This window comes from Protomyctophum bolini (assembly GCF_963924005.1).
Source record: "Protomyctophum bolini genome assembly, chromosome: 7".
Taxonomy (NCBI): domain Eukaryota; kingdom Metazoa; phylum Chordata; class Actinopteri; order Myctophiformes; family Myctophidae; genus Protomyctophum; species Protomyctophum bolini.
In genome coordinates, this window is record NC_137868.1 from 23,738,964 (window position 1) to 23,758,829 (window position 19,866).

Below are 19,866 nucleotides of genomic sequence, written 5' to 3' on the forward strand. Positions count from 1 at the left end.
ACTTGTGTCCTGTGCTGAAATAGCTGTTCTACAAGTTCACAATACGTTGCATTGTTTTGTTTTTTTATATATTTTTTATCCCACGATTTTGTAACCCATTTTTCACCCCGGTGTCAATCATCTAATGTGATCCTGGGCTCTACACACCCTCCACCAACCTAGTCCCCATATATGGGGGACAAGGGGAGAGCAACGGACTTGAACTCATGCTTCCTTCATGCCTGAGTGTCCAAGTTGCTCCTTTACACCTGACAGGGGGGAGTTTCCCTGGTTGGACGTAGCGCGTGGAAGGAACACGTTATTCCAACCAGTTCCTTTCCCTCCATCAGGCGCCCCGGCTGGCCAGGGGGAGGCAGTTTAGTGACCAGGATTACTGCATGTTTTCTGTGAGGGTATCTACCCTAGGGGACACGGGGAGAACATGCAAACTCCACACAGAAAGGCCCTTTCGCCAACCCCGCCTTCGATACGTTGCATTGTGACACGATGTGAGCTTGTAGATCGGTTATCAAGGCTTCATCCTCACGAGTGTTTGATTTCTCATAATTATCTCTGTTTGTGGAGTCAGTCTTCAAGTCAGACAGACAGACAGACAAGAATGGCTATGCTAAAAGCCTCACAAAGTGATCACATCATTACAGTGCATTCATGCGAACAAATCATGCCTATGTTTTGTCCTTGGTGCTGTGGACCTACTGTACATTAGCCCTCATGCTCAGCATATGTACTGTACTGTATGCAAGCTCATTCTATGACAGGGGGTTACAGTATGTACGCGATCTGATGGTAATGCGGGAACAACGGTCGGACTAGCACTCGGACTAGCACCCGTGGTTAGGTTAGGGTTTGAGGTAGATTGTCGGTCTAATGAAGTTGGAACATGGAACTAAAGCCTGTATACCGTATGCACTTCTGTGAGGTGCTGTCATATTGTACCATGAGGTTCTCTTGAGATTGAAGGGTTGAGTATTATTGTTAATATTTATTATCATCTCAGCTTCAGGGAGTTTGAATTCTGAGAGTGTTAAATTAACACTCAGGGTTGTACAACAAGTGAGTAAGTGACACATCCCAGAATCCTTTGCAGCCTAGAGTCTAGACTGCATCATTCTTTCCATGAAGAAGTATGTCCAAAGTTGTCAGTCCTGGCAAGTTTGAAGCTGGAGAACCCTGAGGTGTCTTCAAGTTTGGATTTACTGAGGAACTCCTGGCGGGGTAGCAAACTTTTCAGGTCTCTCTATATTGGCCTACAACATATCCAAACTGAGATATCCTTCATGTAAAAATATAAGTCAAACTGTCAAAGTACACAACTACTAAACTAATACAGTATTGAAGTTATTAGCTGTTTGGAATGGTGCCTTTTGGGAATGTACATAATTGCTAGCTGCAGCAAGGTCTCGTTTATGTACAGCTATAATCAGTTTGTGTGCCTCAGCCTCAGCTCACAGCTTCACGTTGCAGCGCTCAGAGTATGGGTTTTATGCCTTTCAGACTATGGGTTTTATGGGTAAGTCTCCAGCTGCTTTGCAAGCAGCTGGCAAAATGGATATGGAGATACAAGGTTTCTGCCGAGACAGTGATCTGAAGTATCATCATCAGTAGCAGCTCATCAAAGCATAGAGAAGCAGACACAAGGGCACAAGCAACCCCACATTAGTATATCTATATGTAGACACATGACTAGACTCTCAAGTCAGTCTATAAAGGCTTCGCTCAACTACGGACTATCTCCCAGCCAAAAATCACAACCAATCCAAAATCTTTAGGGTGGTCCTTTATATTGGCACAGTCATATGATTGGTTTGCAAAGCAGTGGGCATAGGTTTGGGAGCGGCTGTTCTGCTCTTCTACCAACTACTTTGCATTTTGATGTCACCAGACCAGACGTATCAGTGGGCAATCTTCGATCGTCTCACACCACAAAACATGTGACACCACACACACACACACACACACACGCACACAGAGCACTCCACTGACCTATATTAAGTGATTGAATGCCCAACATTCAATCACCTCTCAAGCCTGTTTTGTAAAAACATGAATCGGACTGTCCAGTTTCACAGGCCAAAAATGCCTGAGATTAGCTGTACACAGACGGACAGATGGACAGACATACAGACGGACAACGGACAACATCCATCCCCAGACTGGTCTCCAAAACATGCCGCAAATACTGAGGGATCTTACATATATTGTCCAGATTCAATTACTTTTTGGACTATGCTGTGGAACCATCGCTCTAATTTAACACAAGTTGTTCCAAAACATGGGCAAATGGCATGTGAATGTGATGGACTCCGTGAGAGGATACAGGACAAGAGACCATTCTGGTTAGAGCCATGAATTGACTGAGGTTACCTTTGTTGTCTCTCTGGTGGAAATTAGCCTGGATCCAGCCCAAAGACTCCGCCCACTCTCTGAGTGGACTGCATCTCTTGGTCTGGTGTTGCACTGTGAACCTATAATTTCTTCGGTACAAAAATGTATTATCCAATGAGAATCGGTGGTGGGGGTGGGTCTAACGAACAACCAATCAGCGCCAAGGCCCGTTTTCAGCGTCATCACACAGTGCAACACACATGAGGAAGGAGGGAAAGAAACAATGGCTATTGGTTGAGGGAAATTCTAATCCCCTCCCCCTTGAAATCGCTCAGACAGGAGACAATGTCAGACTGAAGCTTCAAGAAAGCTACAGTCTGATAATCAGGCTAGGTGGAAATACAGTAGAGGCCAAGAGAATGATCCGGTGCAGCGATTCCCAACCTGTGGGCCGGGGTACGTTTGAGCTTGTAGCTCTGTTATTTTCAGCATGTGATGCTGTCGTACAACAGAGTATAGATCACATGATCTACAAGTGAAAATGGTTAAGTCTGTCTCTTAACCCATGAAAAGAAAGAACAAGAGTACTAAATACTTAATACTTAGGATCCGTTTTTTTAGTCCCATTTCCTGAATAGTAACGGTTTTGGACATCCATCAGTGGTCATATGCCATATCACAGAATTTGTAAATGAGTGTGAGTGTGAGTGTGTACATGAGCCCTCCAGTCCAAGCCCTGCAGATGAAAGCATTGGCATGGTGTCACTAGGCTCATGCCAGCTCACACTTTCCATCTTCATCTCTATCAGATCCAGTCAGTAAGCTGCCAACTAACCAGGGACTTGCTACCATGTTTATAGTCTACAGTACATTTTTATGTCTGTGCAGGTGTTCACTAATTGATTGTTGGGTTCAGTGCATTTGCAGATTACTGATGTATTCTTTATACATCTAGAGAAGAAAACAGATGCTGCTGCACCAGATAATTATTATTTTTATTTGAGCATTTTATAGTGGGGAAAAATCTGTTCACAATCCACATAGAAAAGGAAAGAATCACTATATTGGCCATCATATTGGTAATTGCAAACACTGGACTGCTATCGGACAGAACATGCTACCGCAAATCTCCTCCCCTCCCCCACCTAAGCCAAACAACCGTCCAATCCGCCATTAATCCTCAACCTAACATGCTGTTTTTCAACTAATGTTTACAGCTTTCCTCATCATCGTCATGTCTTCTAGCTAATGGATCACAAATGAACAAATACAACACGATCTTCAGCTGCTATCTTAAAACCTAGGCCTCGTGTTCATGTACAGTATATCAGCAACAGAGGTCTCTCCTCCGATCCTGTCTGCATCATGGCTTAAACCTTATAATAAATAAATCAAAGCTTAACCCATTGACCTTCAACCTCCACCTAGATACAACAACTTCCATGGTACCACAGGTTGCTTGTTGAAATCCTCACAAGCTGAGAGGCTTTGGATTTGAATAATGGCAGTGAATGCATTGGACAGAGAAGAAAGCTATATACAATGTAGAGAGCTGGAATAAACTCACATGATCTCATATGAAATATGAAAATGGCATTTGGCGCACACACACAGTCACACACGCACACACACACACGCACACACACACACACACACACATACACGCACACACGTGACATGACGTGCAGTTCGCATGACTCAAGCTTACAGATGCTAGCCAAATTGCAGAAAATGACCTGGCAAAACAAGGGAAGTTTCCTCATAAAACTCCCTTGTAAATAATCCAATAACATGTACTGGTTTCTATTACATACGAATGGAGCTTCCCACATGTTAGTACTTACACATTAAAAAGCTTAGTATTAATTCAACTCTGAAGAGTGTATCAATGGAACCAAATCTGATTTGTTCTGATTCTTTGGAGTTAAAATAAAACTGAGTCTTGCATCTCATCTATTTTATTGCAATGTTTACACTAAATACACTAAAATATGCATTATTTTCTTCTCAAAATGATTGATAGCACAGTGGTAAAACAAAACGAGGCATTTGTGTGTGTGTGTGTGTGTGTGTGTGTGTGTGTGTGTGTGTGTGTACGTGTGTGCGTGTGTGCGTGTGTGTGTGTGTGTGTGCGCGCGTGCGCGTGCGTGCGTGCGTGCGTGTGTGTTTGTGTGTGTGTGCGTGCAATACATCATACCTGCAAAAGACACCCATCCCCTCCAGCAGGTAGCACTGGCCCCCGTTGAAGCAGTAGCTCGGCAGAGCATCGCAGGGTGAGCGGCAGCTTCCGTTCTGCGCCTGGTAGCCCGCACGACAGCCGCCCAGCCCGTCCGACCCGTCCACCGCCGTGGGAGGGGGGACGGCCGCAGGGCTGGCGTCCAGGACCGAAGCCCCAACGCTGGGCGGGGCCGCGTCGGGGCCCCAGGGCCTGGGGCGGTCCGGGGCGGGCGCGGCGGTCAGCCTCAGGTCGTCGTCCAGGCCGTAGGTGTCCGTGGTGGTGCTGTACGTGTACTCGTCGGCGGTGGGAGACACGTCGTAGGGCGTGAGGTAGTCGTAGTTGTCCGGCATGGCCCACGAGGTGGGGTCGCCGCCCTGCAGCTCGTGGGCCAGGGACGAGGGAGAGGGTGGGGCCAGGTCCAGGCCGCGCCCGCGGGAGGAGGGGTCAAAGAAGTCTACGCGGAGGATGTCCGGGTGGGAGGGGTTGGCGGCGCCCGGGGGCGGGGCTGTGGTGGTGGAGAGGCCGTCCAGGTCGACCACGACCATGTCCTTGGCGTTGAGCCAAGGCGGATCGGTGCGTAGCAGGCGCTCGCCGCCTTCCTCCTCCCCCTCCTCCTCTCCTTCCATGGCGTCGTCCTCCGTTTGGGGGGCGCTGGGTAGCAGCAACTCAGTCTCGGCCGAATCTGGGCTGAGCTGAGGCGGGGCGGCCACGCCCCCTTCCTCCAGCGTTTCCCCGAACATGCCGCTGCTCGGCTCCTCCTCCTGCCCGGCCCGCGGGACGCGGCCCGCCCTCTGGGTCACAGTGTCAAACATGTCGGGGCTGGCCGAGCCGCTCACCCCGGTTACTGCCGCCATGACATCATTGACCGTGGCAAGTCCCTCCTCCTCACTGAGGAGGGTGGTGCCGTTGGAAATGCTGTCTGGCTCAGTGGCGTTGGAAGCAGCAACGTTTCCTGCAAACACACAAGTTATTGTACTATTATACAACAACAACTGAAAAATAAACACTTTAATGTCAAGTCAATCAAGTCAATGTACCGATAATTTTACTTGTTTATTTTGTATCAACCTCTATACCAGAGAAAATAGTGATATTGTGAATTTTCTGTATACTGTATGTTTTCAATAGCTTCCCATGTCTGAGAGACGCAATATTTTACGAATTATTATAAAAAAATATTATTTATATATTCTTATAAAAATTTTATTACATAGTTGTCAATTACTTTTGCCATAGAATGACCTCATGGCCAGTGACTTTGTCCTTATTATATGGTCAATTACTTCATTCATGGGGGACCCTTGAGTGCTTTGGGGTCGCTACCCCATGTAGATTAGGGAAGGGAATCATATTCGAATGTACTTGTCTGAATGACAAGGAGCTGGGATTAAGGATTAGGATGCTAGCAGGATTTAGTAGACCTGGGGGTTGGGGCCCTATACGGGCATCCAACATCCAATCTCATTGATGACAAGACATTATAAATACCTGATGAAGACACATTATCTGACACAGTAGTATTCCACTAAAAACATTTCAACCTAAAATTATTGAGAATATCATGTTTTTATTATTATGACTTCCAGGTCACTGCCTGCCATGGTGACGTAACTGTACACACTCACATGGGTTAATCTGGGACAACCCCCATCTGTGTTGTATTACATACACAATATACATTAATAGGAGCACAGTTTGAGTCTATATGGACAAGTAGAAATGTTACATCCTTTTTTCATATAATATCTTATGAAAAACGCTATGACTTTCATTGCATAATTGTGTGTTTGGGGTTGAGTGGCCGACAATAACACACACACACACACACGCACACGCACACGCACACGCACACACACACACACACACACACACACACACACACACACACACACACACACACACACACACACACACACACACACACACACACACACACACACACACACACACACACACACACACACACACAGATAATTAACTCATGCAGCTGGGATGGTTTACAAGGCTAGGCTGGGGTTGCCAGGGCAATCAATTGGCTCATTTGGGCCTCGGCCAGAGCCTTTTGTACAATAGGCGTATCAGTGGGATCGGCGGTTCTGGACAACCGCCTATTCAACTCGATGCTGTGCGCTCAACTCCCTCCGGTCGTCTGCGACACGCGTGCCAAATTTGGCGATTGGTCGGTTGATCGGTTCGCAAGGTACGTGCAGTCGTGCACTACAGACGTACGATTAATTGAAAGTTGAAAAACACAAGTTTTCAAACGATGACCATTTCATGACTTTCTTTGTATTAGTTTCATAAGTTTGATAATTACAAAAACAGATGCATTTCCTGCAAAGCTCCCAAGTGGGGCAGCCAACTGCCAGCTGCCACTGAGCAAGGCAGTTGGCACCCCATTGCTCCATGAAAGCTGCTCAGTGCACTGTGACAATGGGCAGTTCTAATGTGTTCTCACTGGTGCTCAACATGGGGTCCGGGGTCCGTGAGGGGTTTCCAGGGGATCCCCAGGTAAATGATTGCTTGTTAGGAGCTAAGTGGACACTTCAGAGTGTGCAATTGGAACCAAAGGGACCTTTATGGGTCCATTTGATTCCATTTGTACAGTATCAGAGTTAAATTGTATATTGGGGATAGAAAATGGTATCTGTAGTGTAATGCCTATAGGATCCTTAATGAAAACGTTTGAGAATCACTGATCCATATGAATGTAGTGCTGAAACAAAGTCCATGCCATCCTCAGGAAACCTTTGTCAGATAAATACAGCTAAAAATAAATAAACAGATGCATATGTATAAATTACGTATACTAATCGCACTATTGCCAATGGTGACTGCTATACTGTATAAGCCTTCAGTATATTGGAGGATTATTTTCTGGTATAGTTGAAGGTTTCTAGGTCTTTTGAAGCCAGGGTCGTATGGGGGTTAATCCATCTAACAGTCCCAAGGTCCACTGCTGTACAACACATCAACTGAGCAGCCGTTACGCCAAAAAACTATGCTTATCACTTACTCACACACACACACACAAACGCACACACGCGCGCACACACACAAATGACAAACTACCCATACAGTAGTTTATCAAAGTCGGTAACATCATCCATATTCTGTTTACCTCTCTCCTTCTCAGTCAGGTACGCGTGCACATACACACACGCGAGCGCGCAAACACACACGCACGCACGTGCGTCACATGTGCATGTGACATCATAAATACCCCTAGATCTTATAGTTGTCAGTCCATCACGCCCCGTGACACGCTCCATATATCAATCTGACATCATCAAACCCTCTACACTCAAGACACGCTATACATGGCCATGAACCCTGGCCATACCCGTTTTTCATTGTGCACTTTTCGGTCAAAGACACTGACCTCCTCTAACCCTAGATAACCATACATGGAGAAGACTGGATTATCACCTAGATCAGCATATATGGAGCTGGCCAGCAACTATACATCTGACCTCAAACCTCAAACCCTTAGATCTCCATATATGGAGCTGACCAGTTCTGACATGCCATATGTTGATCCATCCCCACCCGTCCTTCCTGTTCCATATGTTGATCTGACCTCATCAAACCCTGTACACTCCATATATGGCCAGTACAGAATTCATTCCATATGTTGATCTGACCCCCCTATGCCAAAGCGCCAGCGCTCACAAAGCAATCTGCTGTCACCCAGGTGGATCCTTCTCACCCAGCAGTCTGTATTCACCCAGGTGGATCCTTCTCACCCAGCAGTCTGTATTCACCCAGGTGGATCCTTCTCACCCAGCAGTCTGTATTCACCCAGGTGGATCCTTCTCACCCAGCAGTCTGTATTCACCCAGGTGGATCCTTCTCACCCAGCAGTCTGTATTCACCCAGGCAGATGCTTCTCGCCCTCAGGGTGTCTTTTGTTATTGCTGTCATTATATTATTGTTATAGTATTGCTGATGTTGCTTGTTGTATCTCTCTGTCTCTTTCCTCTCTTCCTCGCAGATGTCCGTCGTTCCTATACACTGGGCAGCGAACCCCCCTCCCCCCCTGATATATCAAAGATATATAGAAATGTACAGTGTAGCTAATATCAGAGGCTATATCCCCCCAATGTTACAGCACAATAGGCAACAACATGCACAAAAACAACATGCAAAATGGTGATATCTGATTTTTCGTCGTGTTATTTTCATTCCATTAATTCATATTCTTCTCTGTGCAGAGGGAGCTAGGGGCTAGTGTAGGAACGACTGCTTCACTGTCCGGCTTCACTGTCCGGCTTCACTGTCCGGCCACCCAAAGAAATAATCCCCTTGTCACCATTGCAAAAGATGCATGCTCAGGGGGGGGGGGGTGTATATGTAAATTGTCTTGACTCTTGAGACAACTTGTTATTCAATCAAAACACGCACGTGCGCGCACACACACACACACACACACACACACACACACACACACAAGCCACCATATATTTTGAGTGCAAAACTGTCATGATGAATTCTCCAGCTCAAGGCTGTGTTTGAGAGTATCCCTTGGGCAGACCACTCAGGCAACAGCTTTGCCTCTAATGAGACACTTAAGTCCCATGTTCAGCTTCCAGACAGTTTGACACCGTCTGTGTGTGTGCAGAGACTAATGTTTGGAAAACAATCAGCACAGAAAGACAGAAACTGGAATCAAATGGAGTGACATGAGCTGTGAAGTACAACTGTACAGACACCTATACATTCACTTTTTCTCCTCAAGAGGCGATGGCTACATGACTGCTGGGTGTTAGTCCACAGTGTCTCACTGTCTCTGAAGTGTTTCAATTCAATTTACTCCTTTTCACCAGCTTGCCTCGTTAGCCTAATTGGATTAATGAGGACGAGCCTTTTGACAGGCTGCTTGTCTAGCACTGAGGCCGCTCCAGTAGAGCATATCGCATAAATGACACTAGAGTAGGTTCAAATGATACTTGATTAGCATTTTAGGTATTTAGCCAAAATTCTTACTGCGGGTGCCTCACCTGGGTCACCTCAGTTCAGTGTTTGACTCAAATCCGTGCTGTGAATCCTTTGCTGGTGCTGTGCTCCTCCCTAAAGAACAGACAGACCATTTGAATGGAGAGCTAAACCAACAGTGTGCAGACTAGAGTGACATACCGGTTATTCCCACACACTCTGCGCAAAATGGCACAAAGCTGTACTTTAGGTTTTGCTTTGCTTTTTAACTGTATTTTGTATTGATTGTTTTGAATTTGTTGTACGGTGAGTACCCTGAAAGGCGCCTTATAAATATAATGTATTATTATTAGAGCGCAGTGCAAGAGTCATTACAGTTTACAACCGATATAGTTGTCACTTTCATGCCCACACGGCACGCACACCCAAGGGTGTTTAAAATGAGGTGTGGTCAGGCAAATTGTTGCCGCATTGCTATTTTAAGGGAGAGTCCGATTTCACACACATTCCATTGTACTGTCAAGGCACTTAAACCAAGCACCCTAGATTGTTTAAAAATGGTCACTACTCACTATCATCATTAGAGTCATCAGCCTGCATAGTTTGGCTGTCCTGGGGTCACCCCGCGTTGGGTTAAGTCCCAGTTTAGATGTGAATGGACAGTCTGCGTCCAGAAATGGATTGTCTCTCTTGCCCAGACAGGGTTGAGGCCCCCATGAGACAAAAGGGGTCTCATCCCCTCAGTGGAATAAAGAGGCCTTTGTTTAACCTCCACCTCAGGCTCTCAGCCACGACAATAAAACTGTATTGCATAAGGACAATCGTTACGCTCAAAGTGTCTGTCTGTCTGTGCGTGCGTGTGTGAGTGAATCTGTATTCTGTATGCATAGTGCATGTTGTATGGCTACATGGCTGTGTGTTTATGTTGTTAGCTAGTGTGTTGGCAGCCATCAATCCCCAAGCATCGCCTTTTGTTTAGCTGTGATCAGTTTGGGAGTCGTAAAGGCATGAGCTTCTGGGACTGTGATTGGTCATGACAGGAAATAAAGAGGAGCGTGATGGTTTGTGACAGTTAGGGCCCACAGCAGCACCGGTGACACAGACAGGGAGGAAGAGTGGATGGGTTGAGGTTTAGGGATCATATGGGATCATATCATATGGGATCATACATTTCCATGTGGTGTGGTACGTTTATAATGAATACATACATAGCCTCAAGAGATCCACGCGTACACACACACACACACACACACACACACACACACACACACACACACACACACAACATATTGGTCCTCATCTGTGCCAGCACGCCACTGACCCATATTAAGTGTGTGCCCAGCAGTCAAACCTCTCAGTCAGGTCTGATTTGCACAACAGTGTTGGTCTCCAACCAAACTCATGTGTTGCATCACAACCCACGGTGAGCATGCACGCACACACACACACACACCATCCTATCTCATTCTCTCTTACATCCATACAGAATTTATCTTTCTTTCTCTCGTACTTGGTCTTTCTCTCTCATGAATAAGGCAATAAGATGTTTTAATTTTAAATAGTGGTCATCAATATCGATGCATGGTGGAAATGCGTAGGTCTGCATTCACCTCTAATTGAATACCTCTGCATTGATTTTCTAGCAAAGTCTGTCCATCTCCCCTTCTCTCTCTCTCTCTCTCTCTCTGTGCCTTGCTCGCCCTCCATCACATAAATCCTTTCATTTCTGCACTCCACAGGTGGTGGGATGGAGGATGGACGAGTTGCTATGGGAACGGTCTTGGCCTCACTGTGAGCTGGGGTTGGTGCCGCGCTGCAAGCTTGGCAAATCTGCATCTGTACACACTGTGTGTGTGTGTGTGTGTGTGTGTGTGTGTGTGTGCGTGCATGCGTGCGTGCGTGCGCATGAGAGTTCACACACACACACACACACACACACACACACACACACACACACACACACACACACACACACACACACACACACACACACACACACACACACACACACACACACACACGCACCTCCTTATCTAACACAAGACCAGGGAGGGTGTTTAGTTAGTTCAATTGAGCCTAATTGGCAATCAATAGTAAAAATGGGTCTGTGATCTGTATAAGGTGGTCTGTATAGGAAATAAGGAATTAGCCAGAGCACAATTCATGTCCTTTTCACATTGTCTTTTATTAACGGGCGTGTGTGCTCTTTTCAAAGGATGGATTCCTCCCCCTTGCATCTTTAATTATTTTCCATGACAAGCAACGGTGGAGAGGCTGAATGCTAATATGACACTGGTCAGAGGCAGTGTGGATGCATCTCTTTGTGATGGGAGACCAGGGAGATGAGCACACTGAATATGAATATGAAGTTGAACTCAATGAATCAGAGAGATGGAGACATGCGCACACTCGAACAAGGACACACTGACACACAAACCCCAACGCACACACATACATACATATACTTACACAGACATACCAGGTGCCTACACAGACAAAATAAAGTGAGAGCTCTATCACACAACTAGACACACACACACACACACACATTCAGCATGTAAATTAATGTTCAAGGGCACAGAGTTGACAAGAACGCCGACTCAGCATGGCTGAATAACTTTTTTTTTCTTTTTTTTTTAGCACTTATGTGTTTGACCGCTCCACTCTAGTCTAGATGAAGGACAAACTACCTTCTGTTATTATCATCCTGGTCACGAAACTTTGTTGGATGACCTTCTACTGACAGTGAAACATGCGGGTGTCCACTAGGGAAGAATGGCCACAATGACACCCACACCAAAATGAAAACACAAGGACAATATGGACGATTAAGGCTCACCTGCAGGACACATGTCATGCACACAGTTCTTACCTGGTGTGATACATGCGTGCTGCGTGCACCTCCAGAACAACACACATACATGTATGCACAGTGCACACACTGGCGGAACTCCAGCATGTGAACAGGCTATAAAGTGTACCGGTATATGTTATTACATGTGGGTAGTCGCTCGACATGCAAACAAAACACATGCACACACAGATATGCTGTTTATATTGTACCATTCAACTGTCCTAAAAAATAAGTAGAGAACCCATGGAGAGTAAACCTCTTGTGTACTCTTTTGTTTTTAATCTCGCACACAGTAACCAGCAGCTGGTGGGGTCAAGCTCATTGCCTCTTATGCTAATGTGGGCCGGCTGACCGCAATCAGCTGTCTGTTTTAGTAAGGTAAGTAAGTGGCACATTCAGGTAGGAAGTGTTCACAACCACCAAGGGTCACACTCACATAGCAGTGATAGCACCGTAGGAAAGGTTTTCCTTTTCCTGTCTTTTCCTTATTTGGAAGCATGTGCCAGACAGAGTGATGTGTATAATATACAACATATGCTGTCCGTTCACTATATGTGAGGACCTGATATCTTTGCAAAACTATTGACTCAATTGTGCATTGTATGACAGCGTTACTCGCACAAAAACATGATGGGAGGTTTTCTTTTGTTCGTTTTGTTGAAAATCAATTATGTTTGATGATCACCACTGTCATATTAGATCTACAAGCTTTACAGGGCATGGTTATTGCTATGTTTTGCTATTTAAGTATAAAATAGGGCTTAGCTGGTTAAAGTTGATTGTGATTCTCATACACGATTGAAAATCCCAATGATAGACCCACTGTAAAGATTTTCCAAGGGAGGTGGGAAACCTTGAAGCTAAACATTCACTGAATGTTTAATGGTTTTATCAGCCTTCTTGTTCTTTGTCATATAACATTGATAAACCAATAACCAGCAGTAGGGCTGCATCTCTCCATTATCTATTATTCTTGGTTGTTGTTATCCCTATTCTCTTAGACCCTGCGGTTGAGTAGGACATTTACTGGTTGACAACTGGTACTGCCTGAAGCTCATGATGCAATATACCCTTAAGTGAGCAAGCAAGGATTCCTTATCGGCAGTGATTTGAAATTTGGTCTATTGTGCGGGCCGGAGAACCACGTTTGAATCCCACGCAGGGATTCACCTTTGAATCCCAGCAGCTGGATCACAGCTTTAACAATAAATTGAGAATCCTATATCCTGTATTTTTAACAACCAGTATTGATATCATTACTATGACTGCTTGAAATGCACCTTGCATGAGTAATGACTATGACAAGCTGAATGACTAATATAAGAGTTGGATAGTATCTGGAAATACTGGACTACACCCACTGGAAATAGTTTGGAAAACACGCAACTTTTTGTGTCCAAGGCACACAAGAGGACATCTCAAAATATCAATGCATGCAAGTATTGTGTCTATTGCAAAGTATTGTGAACTTGTAGATCTATACCTATTAATCATGAAATGTCTGTCTGTCCTAACCCACTGTTCTGCCCGTTTCTCACTGACTGGACCAATTGATATGAATGTGCACATGGGCATATGCACCCAACTGCCAAACCCTTTTTGAACTTTCCCAAATTTTAAGCTGTTTAAGTGGTTTTATGTAAACACTGGACATTCTGCCATGGTTATAGCCTCCAAAGCTATGGGATGATCATCCGCCCACTACCGTGGTGCAGAATGGAGAAGTCACCCCTCAACTATATCTGCCAGAAATATGGGGAGGGGTTTCTTTCTTTTTACATTAGTTGGGCTTTGTCATATTTTAATACAGACCAAATGCCGCAGCTGCCTCATTAGGCCCAAACCACACCAGCTGCAACTCCTTGCAACTATTCGCAACTCCTTGCAACAAAACCAACCACACCAATGCAACCATGGTGCAAAGAGTTGCATGGTGTCCAACTGGTGTGGTTAAGGCTTTATAGACTCCCAACCCACACCTGCTGGTATCGAATCCCGTCTGCAACACTATTTTTGTGCCAACCGCAAACAACTTTTTTTTGCTGATAAAGTAAAGTTTTAGACCACGACGGAGGACGACATACGTGGCCGTTTAAGACTCACCCGTGGCTTCCGTGTAAGGTTAGGGTTTTCTAGAGAACACAAGAAGACAGACAAGAGAATGACCAAAAGTGTACTTCTAGATATCTATCAATCTCAGCCATACAGACAACCTGAGGTTTATACATTCTCAATCTGTGTGGATTTTCCCCCTTAAAATCCCTTTTAAGGGGGAAAATCTTAAACGGCAGGGTGAAGAGATTTGGCTTGAAGATTAAATCGTATCACATCAAAGATAATCTTTCAGCTAACAGATATGTGTAGTGCCAGGGGTGTCGGCCGGGGTGGAGTAGAATACAGACAGAGGAAGAGAATAACGGGAAGAGAGAAAGGATGGGGGTGAAGAAGAGACAAGGGAAATAGTAGAAAGGGTGGAAGGAGAGGAAAAGAGAGAGGTATATGTATCCATATAGGCAATACTTTAAGAGCCATAAACCCAATGATAGATATAAGTGAACCTTGACTGCAATTGGTCGTGGCCATCACTGAACCACCACCTTCAGCATAACCCTCAGCCATGCATGGATCGAGGGAGGGATAAACTGGGGCATATACCATAGGCCATGCATTGGTACTAAGTCATACAGTGAACGCCCTAGTAGATTATGATATTGTCAGTAAAGGGATCTTAGTCTTGTCTATACTGAACCGTATTCACAGACGTGGAGCAAGCTGTCGTCCATTGCTGAAGCGAGGATAATGTGTGTGTGTGTGCGTGCGTGCGTAACTGTGTATGTGGGTGGGTGGGGGAGGGGGAGGAAGCTCAAGGTTGATTGTGATGCTGCTGCTTGACAGAATGCCAATCTTTATACTATAGCTGGCAACCTGTTTTTAGTTTTTTGGTGCAATTGGATAAAACCCTGAATGTCTTGTAGGGTGAGTGGCAGTTCACAAGCAGATCTCCTTTAAACGGATTGGAAACGGGTATAGAGCACACCATTCTTGACAGGCAGGCATTCTTGACTGGCTTATAGTAATGTTGATCGGGGATAAAACACACGCGAGCGTACACACAGTCACAGTCACACACACACACACACACACACACACACTGCATTCTTGGCTTTCTGAAAGTAAGGGCTTTACTGTAGATCTGATACTAGTCTACACAACCTCTGCATCAACATCATCCAGAATCAAAGCAGCTGTGACCAGTTGGAATCAGACAGAAAAAGTAATGGCGATCATTTTCATCCAATAACATAAAAGAGTTTGACCAGGTTATGCCACATGCACCGCATTGATTGGGCCTATACATCATGGCCATACTCGCCAGGCTATTAATATGACAGTAATGTAGCCTGTTATGTGCAGTGATTTGTACAGACAAAGGGAGAAGGAACTGATGAGAGCCTTCTGTGTCTTTTTACGTTTACTCATTTCCCCCTCCCCAAGCCGATGGGGCGGTGTGTATCAGAATGTCCGTTCAGATTGCCTCATGCATAATTCAGCAGGGACCCCCGGGCCCAGCTGTAATCCTTGCCTTTGTGTGGCTGGGGCTCCATCATGGCCATAGTGGCAGCAAGGAGCCTCTGGGGACATAGCATAGCTGACTGCATTACCTAGTTCTAGTGATAGGAACGACTGGGTCACTGCTAACTGTCAAATGATGGTACTACTACTACTACAGGCACACATGGTTCTCCAAAATGCAACTGCCCCATTCAATTTCCCAGAGACACCGTGCCTTTCAGTGCAAGCTAGTGAACTGAATTACAACATATTCATTTGTTTCAATAAAAAGAAATGTTGACAGTGCAGTGGTCCATGGCACAGTCTTAACTCGGCTCCTTTAACCTACAAATGAAGACTCACTGTCTGACCTCATTTTTGGTTGTGCTGCTGTGGGAGTGATTTATAGGCAATGGTGTGTGTGTGTGTGTGTGTGTGTGTGTGTGTGTGTGTGTGTGTGTGTGTGTGTTTGTGTGTGTGTGTGGACTAGATACTATAGCCTACTACTCAAGAGGGCATGTGCTAATAAACTGGTTAATATATTCCGTATTGGTCAGGTTGAAGTGCAAAGTAATGGATAATTTGATTAATTTCTTACCATAGACAGCCAGAGGAATTGAGTGGAGAGACATGATGCATGACAGCAGCATTAACCTCCAGCATCCCGTGCACAACCTCCCCTCCGTTCCCTGCATCTTTGCGCGTTAACAATACACCCTAAATCCAAACGATAAGAAAACTAAATCTATTGCAGTTAACAGTCCAAATAGGGAAATAATCCGAAGGGTCTGATTTGTTTCCTTCGCGAGCAGCCGTTTTTATCCGAGTCTAGACTCCTGCCTCCATGCGCTTCTCCATACCCGCTTGGTGTTGAGTGGTCTTCTCGTGTTCACTACTACTTCACCAATTAAACACAGCCGAGGTTGTTACGGGTCCATCATCCTCACCACAGAACAGAGGTCGGTCGGTCTGGGCCAGAGGAGCGTTGTGATCGGGGGGCTGAGGCGGAGGGACGCCGCGGTGGTCTGCTGCTTATAAAGTGATGAAGGGCTGTTGGGAAAACGGTCCGCGGGCTCTGATGCGATCAGCACCGTTCTCATCATCTGGGAAGGAGAGGGGGGATTGTTACTGCCCCTCTGCCTCCTCCTTCCTACTACTACCCTCCTCCCCCCGCGCTTCCCAGGGCTTTTTATTCTCCTTTTCAATAATTTGCTATTCAGCGGAGACTGCTGGCCTGAGTCTCAATATAGTGCTCACTCTGGTCTGGTATAGGCTATGGCGCGCCCCCATTACTTTTTACCCAATTTTGGAGAAATGTAAATCACAAGCACTTTAGTGCACGCGTGTTCAGGCGCGTGCCTCTGTTTAGTTGACGAAACACGAAAAGTGATGGGATGGGACCAAGTAAATAGACAATTAACGCTACAACTTATAAAGCATGCAATTTGTTTGTCTAAAAAAAGTTTATGGATGTCTGACTGGAATTCTCTTCCGTTTCGCACTTGGAGTATTGCCTTTGGGAGAGAACATCTAGAGAATAAGGCCGAATGAAATCAAAACAACATTGTTTTCGTTAATGGTGATTAGAGACACAAATGAACAATAGAAAGGAGGAGGGGCTGGCGAGGGGGGGGGGGGTGCATGGTGATGAACGGATGCGGTGATGAATGGGTGAGGGCTCGGGGTAATGGTCGTGGTGGGGGTCGCGTGCATTATACCAAACACAAAAAAACCATAAAGGAGTTGAGGGGGCCGACCAGAGAGGGAGATATCAGGCTGTCCTGTGTGTGTGTGTGTGTGTGTGTGTGTGTGTGTGTGTGTGTGCCTGTGTGAAAAGGTAAAGCAATGTCTAATTTCGATAAGTTTAGTAAGTGTTACATGAATTGTGAAAAGTAGATCATATAGGATAATAGGTCTAATTGAAGTTTAGAGGAGAATGTATTTGGTCTAAAGAAAGACCAAAGCCGCCCAAAATAGATAGTCTGGATTGGATTTATGCACCACCAATGCCATCATCGTTTAGGCAGATGGCTTCTTGGTTAGAGTTGGTGATGATATTATCACACGGAAGGATCAAATTACCTACCTAGGTTCCATCCTGGAGGCCAATCTTTCCGGTGATAAGATGGCCACCAACGTAATCAAAAAAGTCAATCAAAGAACAAGATTCCTCTACAGGATCTCCTCACTGGTCGACAAAAACACCTTGAAGACCTTAACAGGAGCCCTTGTACAAGGTTTCTTTGACTATGCATCCACCTCCTGGTACCACAGCACCTCAAAGGCCCTTAAAACAAGGCTCCAGACCTCCCAAAACAAACTGGTCAGGCTCCTACTTGGCCTCACCCCCCGAACCCACCTCACCCCTGCCCACTTTGACAGGCTGGGATGGCTTAGGGTCGACGACAGAGTACAGCATCTTGCAATGGGTCTGGTCCACAAGATTAGATACACCACCAAGATACCCATGTACCTGTCTAAATACTTCCTTAATGTAAACGAAGTCCACACCCACAACACCAGAGGGAGTGCAACAAACCATGTACAACCCAGATTCGGCACAAACAAGGGACTAAATTCTTTTCGCTCCTATGCGACCAAAATGTGGAACGCCCTACCAACAGTCATTAAGACATGTGAATCCCTTGGCTCCTTCAAAACTGCTCTCAAAGGGCACCTACGGATGGCTGCAATTCGAAACTGGCCTCTGTAAAAGCTGAATTTGTATCTGGATTGTACTATGTTTTTGTATGGACGTGGTGTTGGGTGCCTGCACATATGCACACATGGCATCAACGCATGGTGTTGTGTGCAGGCGCCCTACACTCTGTCTTTGTACTATGGATTGTACTATGTTTTTGTATGGACGTGGTGTTGGGTGCCTGCACATATGCACACATGGCATCAACGCATGGTGTTGTGTGCAGGCGCCCTACACTCTGTCTTTCGTTTTCTTTTCTTTTATCCCCCTGTTCCCCAAGTGTAAGGCTTAATTGGGTCGTCCACTCACAGTTAACAGTCTTTGTATTGAGTTTGTGCTTGAAATGTACTGTAATTCTGCAAACTGTTAATAAAGATTTCAATCAATCAATCAATCAATATATTTTTCAGTATAAACACTAAGCTCTCTTTCTCTTCACTCTGCAGTTGAGAGACATAATCAGACATTGCCTTGTCCAAAGCAGCATCTCAAGCTGAATGTGTCCTTTGACCATTTGAGTTCAGGTTGGCACACACACACACACACACACACACACACACACACACACACACACACACACACACACACACACACACACACACACACACACACACACACACACACACACACACACACACACACACACACATTACTCTTCCAGCTCCTACATTAAGTCACATGCTGTAATTATGACAGTGCAGGCCAACAACTTTAGTTTCAAATAAAAACATTTCAACAATAGACCGGTTTCTGTTCTCTCTGGGAGAGTTTTTATAAACAGTATATGCCACCCTGAACAGTAGTCCTGCTAAACAGACAGAGTGAGAAACCCCAGAAACAAGACTGAAGTGCAGTGCTGCTGAAAATAAAACATCATACATTTCTAGATATTCTAGAAAGTCATAAGTCTTTCTCTCTGGGATGAAACGTAAATAATTATAATTATACAGGAAAGAGTTCAGACAACAGCAATATGGCAACAATGCATCTATATATAAACTCTTATATCATATTTCTAGTTATTGAGAGAGTATGCAGTGGCACACATGCAGCACTTTTCCACCCACTCATCTACACTGAGTGGCAAAACAGTGAGCAGCATGGAGCATTGGAGTTTGGAAGCACTTAATTGTTGGAAATCACTCAGCGTGTCAGCAGTCCTGCGTACCACTTGTTTCTAAATTGCACATAATGCAGGAGGCAGCAGGACATTGCGTTATTGAAAATGAGCGCTTCCAAACTGACAAAAATAATCACCTGCATGGAATTTCTTGACCAAAA

At 45.3% G+C, this 19,866-nt stretch overlaps 1 protein-coding gene across 9 annotated transcripts in view; it reads right to left on the minus strand.

Moving 5' to 3' along the window:
- The window catches only part of cspg5a (chondroitin sulfate proteoglycan 5a), a 35,769-nt gene extending 18,718 nt beyond the window's left edge, over nucleotides 1–17,051 (minus strand). For 4 of the 9 annotated variants that reach the window (XM_080768577.1, XM_080768575.1, XM_080768574.1 and 1 more), the window contains exons 1-2: nucleotides 16,483–17,049; nucleotides 4,523–5,495 (exon numbers count right to left, since the gene is read on the minus strand). In XM_080768577.1, the coding sequence (XP_080624703.1) occupies nucleotides 4,523–5,495; nucleotides 16,483–16,579 (1,070 nt within the window). In that variant the 5' untranslated portion in view covers nucleotides 16,580–17,049. Of the gene's footprint in view, nucleotides 1–4,522; nucleotides 5,496–16,482 lie in introns of all 9 variants that reach the window. The other 5 variants (XM_080768572.1, XM_080768576.1, XM_080768570.1 and 2 more) reach the window with 2 other exon arrangements.
- Between the last annotated feature and the right edge of the window lie 2,815 nt (nucleotides 17,052–19,866).